The sequence below is a fragment of the Lytechinus pictus genome, chromosome 12 (assembly GCF_037042905.1).
Source record: "Lytechinus pictus isolate F3 Inbred chromosome 12, Lp3.0, whole genome shotgun sequence".
Taxonomy (NCBI): Eukaryota; Metazoa; Echinodermata; class Echinoidea; order Temnopleuroida; family Toxopneustidae; genus Lytechinus; species Lytechinus pictus.
This window is the reverse complement of record NC_087256.1, coordinates 15,225,639-15,235,433: the sequence shown is the minus strand read 5'-3', so window position 1 is coordinate 15,235,433 and position 9,795 is coordinate 15,225,639. Positions and strand designations below refer to the sequence as shown.

Genomic DNA, 9,795 nt, shown 5'->3' with positions numbered 1-9,795 from the left:
GATGCTGGGTGGGTATTATTATTCAAAGTAGATGCAGAACCCAAATAAAAATTGATGTTTAGTTCTACAGTTAGGGTGAAGCCACAAAAAGCTTTTAAAAAAAGGTCAAAACGTTCCCCATAATAATAATGTGGAAAATATAATGTAAATGAGTCACGCATTGTCATGTTTTAATATATATGAGGCTTATGTTGTTTAAAATTAAATGTTAGAAATATGTCAAGTGCATAAACTTTGATAAAGAAAAAACAAAAATGTTATAATTTCAAGTGTTTCAATTGCCCCAAAGGTGTGTTACAATTACTCCGTGTTGTGGGGCAAACGTAACACTTGACCTCTAGTTTTCAAATGATAATAGCTTCTAAATCAATTTTTCAACTTAATCCAAACCTATACATATGTCAAGCCAAGATATGCATCTTTCGTTTTATATAGGTTTCAGCAGGAATTTATCTTTAATATAGGTAATAATTCAAATTTAGTAAATTTTGTTACAATTGTCCCCGGTCTCCCCTAATCACCAATGAACATAATGGGGGACACCATTTACCACTGGAAAGAATCACCAGTCTTTCGTTAAGTCGCGCTCTTAACTTACGAATAGCTTTATGATACGGCCCCCGGTATGTAAATGTTTGAACGGTATAGTGTGTTTTCGTCACTACTTGAAGTAGGAAATAATAGGAAGTAAAATACCAACCTAACACAATCGCGTCACTTCCATCATTTTGTGATCAGGTATTGATTGATGTCAAAATTCTGGAGATTGAGTTTCCTTGGGATAGGGTGCATATTCGCCATACTACCTCCGATGGGATGACTGCTACTAATCTCTCATTGGCTAGTAGTTCTGTGACGTCACTTATCCTGCCGGGAGGGTCCACGGTCGTGAGTCTGTGTACTGATTCCATGGAGCAGCGCCAGGGTTTTGCGATGGAGTTTACGTCATACAATAATGGTAATATCTCGGGCATGTAAGTCGTCAAAGCTTGTACAGGTCTTGGGAGCTATTTGGACGATTAAGAATATTTTATTTATTTATTTTATATAACTGCATCCTTTCTTAATTCTAATGAAAGATTCGAAGTCAGAATAAAACATTCATTCATTAACTTAACCCATAAGTACAATTGAAGATAATTTAGGTTATATTACAGTTATCTATCACTGTCATTGTTTATAATGAAACGGATTTCAGGCCTATACGTGTACTTTTATATCGAAAATGATTATCAGGAAGGCATACCTTTACAGCTATTTTAAAATTGTATATTGTTGTATCCAAAGAAACATCATTGGTTGACGCTCTGGGAGATTATTTATCATGTAACTCTGGTATTGAATACATCCGGGTATCTGCAAGGTGTGATGGGATAGTTGACTGTCATGACTTCTCCGATGAAATTGGATGTGACGGTAAGACTGAAAGCATTTAAAGACATTCATATTCATGTTGATGATTAATAATAAAATCGCTTAAGAACATAAAGATATTGACCCGTATGTATTCTGAAGTCCACTTTATTCAAACCATGGTCCAACTTGGGACTTCAATTATTGGAAGCTGAAAGCTATAGGCCTAAGATGTTCTTTATGATTGTTTACCAAGTTATTTTCTGAGGAAGAAACCTATTTAGGCCCTATGCTATCATCACCAGACAGGTAAGAGTGAGTCGAGTGCAAGATAAGCTGACAAATTGAACCTACAATGTTGAATATCTGTGTAACCTCTGACTCTCCATTGATAGACCACAAGTTTGGACCAGATTTTTTAATCAACCCCGAGTTCACAATACAGGCCTAAAACTATTGATCAAATTTACAGCTGTGATTAACCTAAACAGTCAGACGGCAGGTCCCAAGAAAGTGGCTTCTTTCATCCAAGTGATATTCATGACTTGAGATGTTTTGCATATTTAATGAGCTTGATGCGGACCAAAACACCTCTTTTCATTCGGTCATTGCTGCTCTAATTGTGCATCGAATTCTTTCATGTCATGTGTTTGAATTAATTCAAAGATTTTGTAATATAGGTTAAAATTTTGATCTAAAATATGCTACAAAATAATTATTTTCACCTGACAAAAGCTGCTATTTTCACACTTTATTTTTGTTTGAGCTCAAATGAATTTTAGATCATGACAAAGCTGAGTTTAGATTTCAAAATAAGAATTGGTTTAATCGAGTCAAGATCACACGTTTCATTGGCCAAGTACCTAAAGCAGCTTGAAAACAAGAATACTGCACTCTGATTGGTCAAAGAGACCACACACTGGCAAATTCCAACGGTTCCAGTACCTGGGTTCACGCTGGATTTTTAAACCGAAGTGTAAAGACAATGCATACTAAGATACAGCACCATTTGCTTGCGCTCAATATAGAGACTCTATGGGCTCGAAAATCAAGGTACTGTTAGATAATTCGTTTTTCTGATTTCGAAACGGAAAAAGCAAAAGCGAAATATTGAGTGAAAATTGATTTTTTGAGATTTAGAATAGAAAAAACAGGTCATTTTTCAATATTTTGATTCAAGTATGAAAGGAAAAGGAGTTATCTAATCGTACCTTGACGGTGGTACGATCAGATAATTCGCGTTTCTGATTTCGAAACGGAAAAAGGAAACGAGAAGGCGCGCGCAATTGTCTGTTTCGTGAAGGCGAAACAGAAAAAGGAAACGAAGGCTTTCGATTCAATTTCGTGTTTTTTTACGGAAAAACTAAAATTAAAATCTGTAAAAACAGAAAAATTAACCGTTTTCTGTTTTAACGTTTTTACATATTTCATTCTTAAATCAAAGTATTGAAAGCTGACCATTTTTTCTGTTTTAAATCTCGAAAATACAATCAATTTTCACTCAATATTTCGTTTTTGTCTTTTCCGTTTCGAAATCAGAAAAACGAATTATCTAACAGTACATTGATCCTCGTAACTTGCAACTATTTCTCGAACAATTTAAAGTCACATATCATGGCATAAATTGGGATTATCATATGACATGTACAACGTAATACATTTCGAACACCCAATATGGCGTGAGAAAATACCCTGAATGGTATGATTCCTTAAACATGTATGCTTCAATTATGAGTATCACGAATATTCATGACTAAATGGTATTCCTTTATTGTACATCACTTTATTAATCCTCAGAATGCAGTTCTGCTGCATACCGATGTAACGGAAGTGATATTTGTCTTATTCCCACATTGCAATGCGATGGAAGAGTCGATTGCCCACATGGAGACGATGAAATGCTTTGTGGTAAGAATCAATAATCACTCCCATAAATCTAGGAATGTTAGATTATGTCCATACAAAGATTTAAAGTCATGGAATATTATCCACAATAAGTATATCCAGGATAGTGACAGATATTCACCTTTTTTTTAAATGAAAAATAGCATCTATATTACCCGTCTACTACTACGAATTATTTCATTCTATATGCAGAGAAATACATAAAATACCCCAATACCGCCCCTGATGATGACGGTCTGATGACGATGATGATGCTGACGATAATGATGATGATGATGGTGGTGGTGGTGGTGGTGGTGATGATGATGATGATAATGATGACGGTATGAGGATGATGATGGTGATGATAATGATTGATGATCATAATGATGGTTATGACGATGATGATGATGACGATAATGATGATGATGATGATGATGGTGGTGGTGGTGGTGGTGATGATGATGATGATAATGATGACGGTTATGAGGATGATGATGGTGATGATAATGATTGATGATGATAATGATGGTTACGAGGATGATGATGGTGATGATGATTGTGATGATAGTGTTGATGACAATGATGATGGTGGCCAAAGCACATGTATTCGCTGGCAATCAATTTCTGTTGTCGTTGTTGTTGTTGATTTCTATTGTTGTCTCTACACAGATACACTTCGGTGCCCGTCGACTTGTTCTTGCGGCGAATCTCAGAAAACGCCCCCGTTTTCTTTTGGATGCACCGATTCTGAATGGGTTCCATTTTGGGTGAACTGCTCGGTTGACTGGAAGAAAGACTACGCCAAAGAAATTGCTCCAAAGGCTGTATTCATGTAATCAGGATTATTTATATTTTCAATTAATTCATTTTTTAACTTTTTTTCGTTAATTAATTATTTACTTATTCTTGTTTTTTTTTGGGGGGGGGCTATCCTAAATGTATTGGGGTTGATTCATTTATTCATAGAAAATGGGTAATTCTTCCAATTTTTTTTTGTATGTTACTTCAGAAATATAGTGGTAGATTCATCAGAACCATCATCACCTCATTATCATATTATCATTATTGTAGAAATCTGGCTGGTGCTTACATTGGTCATCTGGAGAAGGGTTCCTTCTCTGAACTCAGCAATGCATATGATTTGTAAGTATGTTGATTGTTCTAATTCAATATTACTCAATTTTGTGATGCCGATGTGACAAACTAGCTATCCCCGGTGCAATAACGTTTGATGTTTTCTTATGTTTCATTATTATTATTATTATTATTATTATTATTGTTATTATTATTTTTTATCATTATCATCATCTTCATCATTTTTATTATTATTTCATTATCATTATCATTATTATTATTATTAGTAGTAGTAGTAGTAGTAGTGTTGATGCTATTATTATTTGCAATTTGCTTCTCTATGTTTGTGACCTTTGATATTGTTATTTGTTTAAAAGAACATTTTATACACCACCCCCCAGGCCTATCCCCGTTCCAAGCCAATCCAGTATCAGGACTTGGTTCAGTAGTCTATATTCATTGAAAAACTTTATGAATTGATTCTCTTTTTTAATATTACTTAAATAGATGAAATGTGTTTGTCAATGTACACTAATTGTCAAAACATTATTTGGAAATTTCACAAGAATAAGATAATGAAACTACTTGAATGACTATTTCCCGTGAGAAATTTCCCTTGAGCACACATGTACAGCACACATGCATAAAATGGAAAGATTTACAAATGGCGATAAAAGAAATATTAATTTTTAAAATAATATTCAGGGCGCCCTCAGCCTGAAAAAAGGGCTGGAAAGATTTGATGTTGAACGCTACTCAAGGTTAATGTACTGAAAAGAAAGGCATTCTTATTTTTACGGACAATTATTGAATTCGAATAGATGGGGGGAAATGCGATTAAGGAAATATGAATTGGTAATAAAGAGGTGATGCGTGATGGCAAATGGATTTTATTTTCCGTAGGGAGCTATATGAAAATGTATATGCATGACAAAATATAGAAATGTAATAAAATAAGATATTGATGTTTTTAATGAATGGCCCATATTAAGCAAAGAAAAATAAGCGTTTCCTCAATTAAAAGATATCACTTGAATAACAATATTGAGTTATATATTGGGGAATGAAGTGGAATAAATTACCAGACAATAATGGCTTTATCATGTTTATGACGGCACAACTTACTCTTACAAATTTTAGTACTTTTTTGGCAAATTCAAAGTTATTTATTCATAGAGAAAGCAATTAATGAAAGTTCGATACTGGATGCTATAAAGGGAGGAATTACCACTATACGTCTTAAGAAACATGGAAAAGGCCATTCTTATCCGAAAAAAACTACTTGCCCAAACAACTCTTTTTTTTTCTATTTGTATCATTCTGTGTTAAATAACATTTCTCCCCTCCCCTCTCTCTCCTTCCCTCTCTCTCTCTCTCCTCTTTCTCCCTTCCTCTCATTACATCTTCACTCGATGTCTTCTTAAAAAGTTTTGAGTACTTCTACCAATGTGGAACGGCGCTATGAAAATGTCATTCTCATTGTCATGTTAATTATGAATCATTCTAATACTGACAACATCTTAAAAAAAATATTAGGTAAACGATGAAATTGGTTTCAGGGGGTATTTCTAGTTACGATAAAGAGTTTTAAAGATGCGTTATAGTGTACAGGGGGTTTCAAACCTTTTAACATCAGGTATATATACACAGGGGGTTCTCTAATTGCTGTTTAGAATAAAGAAACTCAGTTGAATTTATTTCACAGACTTGAACGTACTAGCAATGTTCTCAAGGGGACTTTTTCTGTTACAATGATGTTAATATCTGCGTTATTTGCGGGCGGACATTCAATTACATTAAGTTAAAAAGAGGGGTTGGACAAGGGGGAGGCGCTCCATATTTCATGTAGTCATAGTATTTTGACTATGATTGCCTCAAAATAATTGCGATATTACAAATTTCCTTCCACTTTCATTTTCTTTATAGGGAACTGAAATCAACTGGACTAAGCAACTTACCACATGGTGTTTTTGTTGGACTTCATCGTCTTTGGAGATTGTAAATCGGCATTATTGCAAAATCATATACTTTTCATGGCCCTGGGAAGCGGGGGTGCTGGGGGATGTGTGTATTATTCTCCATTGGGAAGCACCCCCTGGAATTCTGGTAGATGTGGAAAATAATTGGAGAAATGCAAAGGAAATTACTAACATTTTGTGTTGAAACCCCCCCCCCTTTTTTTTTGCCTGTAAAATTTACTTCAGCACCCCCTGCGAAAATTCGTCCCCAGGGCCCTGATATTTTTAAACTTTGAATATACATATTTGGCTAGACCCCTTATTTTGCTTTCAACAGTTGATTTTCCAAACATAAGTTCCACCTCCCAAAGATGTGCACCTTCCCATGATCAAACGAGTCTACGCCCTTGATTACTAGTATTTTCTTGACTAACCTTAAAATCTTAGCACATTGGAATGTCCATAGTACATGTACGCTACAACCATTTTGAAATTTATATACTGTATTTTTACATTTGATACCGGACATCCTCAACTAAAAATAGCAGTAAGAAGCCATACGAAAACGGCAAACATATTGGGAATCGGACGATGCTACCTGTAAAGTCAAATGGTTTCAAGATGTATTTCCTTTGTTACAGGTCACTCAAAAACAATAGTCTGACTGTTCTTGAGAAGGGCACATTTGAAGGTCTTCGTAATTTAGGAAGATTGTAAGTATTCGTCAAGCCCGCGTAAAATTTAACTCCCTAATATTATTTTTTTCCTTTATAAACACCATAAATTCCTATCAGAATTAAAACTATACATTGTGGGAGAAATGTAATAATATTATACCCAAAAAAAATCAGCCGATATCCAAATAGGTCTACATCATCACTCCGTTACAATATATTTTGTTCACAAAACAAACAAATACTGTACCGCTCGAAGTTGCCATCATTGGAGTGATGAGCCAAAAGTGTTGAGGGGGCGAGATATTGCGTATCCTACAAAATAAAATAAAAAAGTTGTGAGCGAGCAAAAGTGTCGATTTTTTTTCCAAAATAAAATGTTGTGATAGATAATATCCAGAAAATAATATTATATTTCACCTACTCTCTTTCCCTTTCCTATTTACTCTTTATTTCTTTGTCGTGATAAAATGGGGGGGGGCAATCGCTCTCCTAAGCCCCCCCCCCCCCCCATCTGTACGCCACTGGTTGCCATTGACAGTGCACACTTTGACAAGAACCAAAACATTCCGAAATGCATCAACACCTAACGGCACTATTTAGTTAACCCCAGAAAAAGGTTGATTTGAATCAAAAGAGAAAACTCAAGCAAGCATAGCGTTTAACATGTTATTCCTTTATTATTCAAATCCGATTTCGACGAAATTTTAATCGCTATGCTTGTTTGATTCTTTTCTGTTTATCCAAATCAAATGCTGAATTTTGCAGTTTGTTCCTCAGAATGTTAACATTTGAAGAAAACTTCCGAGCCCAAAAATATTGGATAATCACATCACACCTTTCAGCATTGTCAACGTATTAGAGGCAAGCGTCTAAATGGCAAGCCAGTGAAAACTTTGTCAGAAAATAGCAGTAACTTAATTAATGCACGGTAGACAGACACTGCCTTTGCTGATTATGAATAATGTTGTTTGTCATGCATATCCTTTTTTTAGAAAAGGAAGTTTGCAAACTAATTATTTGAAGAAAAAAAATCGTGATATACCTATTTCTGTCATCACTTTGCAGACGGCTGGAAATGAACCGGATTACTCAGTTGGATGGCGGCTGCTTCACAGGTTTTGATAGACTCTCTTTCATGTAAGTTGCAGGATTATACGGTTTAAGTTATAAATTACAAAGTAGATCCATCAACCATGTTTCCATGGTTTCAATTCAATTTCAATTAATTTCTCTATTTCATCGTCATTCGAATATAACACAAAGTTATACAGTTCAGATACAATTTAACGACGTAACATTTTAAATGTTCAAACGGTGAGTTCAAACAGAGCATGTGAAAATACTGGGGGGCGGGTTCCATTAAAAACAATGCGTACACTGTAAAAAACTGTGGTGTTAAAACTGACACCAGTTGGTGTTAATAGAGGACCACACCCCGAGATGTTAAAATTACACCCTAGAGATTGAACATAACACCAAAGAATGTAAATGTAACAACCAAAGGTGTTGTAATAACACCTATAGGTGTTAAACTAACACCATCAATTTAACACCGGAATAAAATAACTGGTGTGGTCCTCTATGTACACCGGTTAACACCACAGGTTTTGCTGTGTACAAAGTGTGGATTCTCTTTGAAATGTAGAATTTTACTGTAGTATATGACTTATTATATTTAGCACTATAAAGATTGTATTTTAACATTGGATAAGATTAATGTATTTTGTTGAAGTTACATCACCATCTCTTGGCCATAGATAGAGAATTAATTCATCATACCGATTGCCCCCCCCCCCAAAAAAAAAAAAAAAACTTTTGAAAAGACCCCAAATGAAATATCCTGAAATCATTCTCGAAGGAATTATGTAATGAAGAAAGTTAATGCTTTCTATTCTCATAATACCAAAATGCACGAGGATATTTCATGCTTTGCTGAGAAACGGCCATGAAACTTGGCCTGCTCAGGAATCGGATTTCCAATTAACTTCGGCAAAACGCCATCCAGCTTTAAAATTGCTCTTGACTTGTCTTTATATGACTAGATTCATGTCGACACAACTGGATGCATCACAGATCATGTATTACAATATTCTCTCTCAGTAGGACCCTCATGATATCATACACTTGTGACCGTATCCGGACATCTACCCCCTGGACATCCACCCCCCGGACATCCACCACCCGGACATCCACCCCCCGGACATCCACCCCCTTAGGACATCTACCCCCTAGGACAAGTACCCCCTAGGACATCTACCCCCCGGACATTTACCCCCCGGACAAGTACCCCCCGGACATCTACCCCCTGGACATCTACCCCCCGGACATCTACCCCCCGGACAATTATCCCCGGACATCTACCCCCCGGACATCTACCCCCCGGACATCTACCCCCCCCCGGACATCTACCCCCCGGACATTTACCCCCCGGACATTTACCCCCCGGACATCTACCCCCCGGACATTTACCCCCCAGACATTTACCCCCCGGACATCTACCCCCCGGACATCTACCCCCCGGACAAGTACCCCCCGGACATTTACCCCACGGACATTTACCCCCCGGACATCTACCCCCCGGACATTTACCCCCCAGACATTTACCCCCCGGACATCTACCCCCCGGACATCTACCCCCCCGGACATCTACCCCCCGGACATTTACCCCCCGGACATTTACCCCCCAGACATTTACCCCCCGGACATCTACCCCCCGGACATCTACCCCCCGGACATTTACCCCCCGGACATCTACCCCCCGGACATTTACCCCCCAGACATTTACCCCCCGGACATCTACCCCCCGGACATTTACCCCCCGGACATCTACCCCCCGGACATTTACC

At 37.0% G+C, this 9,795-nt stretch overlaps 1 protein-coding gene across 1 annotated transcript; it reads left to right on the top strand.

Moving 5' to 3' along the window:
- The first annotated feature begins 776 nt into the window (after window positions 1-776).
- Window positions 777-9,052, top strand: LOC129272443 (slit homolog 1 protein-like). Its single transcript, XM_054909592.2, has 9 exons — window positions 777-958; window positions 1,288-1,416; window positions 3,151-3,261; window positions 3,910-4,072; window positions 4,312-4,383; window positions 6,241-6,312; window positions 6,914-6,985; window positions 8,015-8,086; window positions 8,992-9,052. The coding sequence occupies exons 1-9, from the start codon at window positions 817-819 to the stop codon at window positions 9,050-9,052; spliced, it is 894 nt and encodes a 297-aa protein (XP_054765567.2). The 5' UTR covers window positions 777-816.
- Window positions 9,053-9,795: the final 743 nt, after the last annotated feature.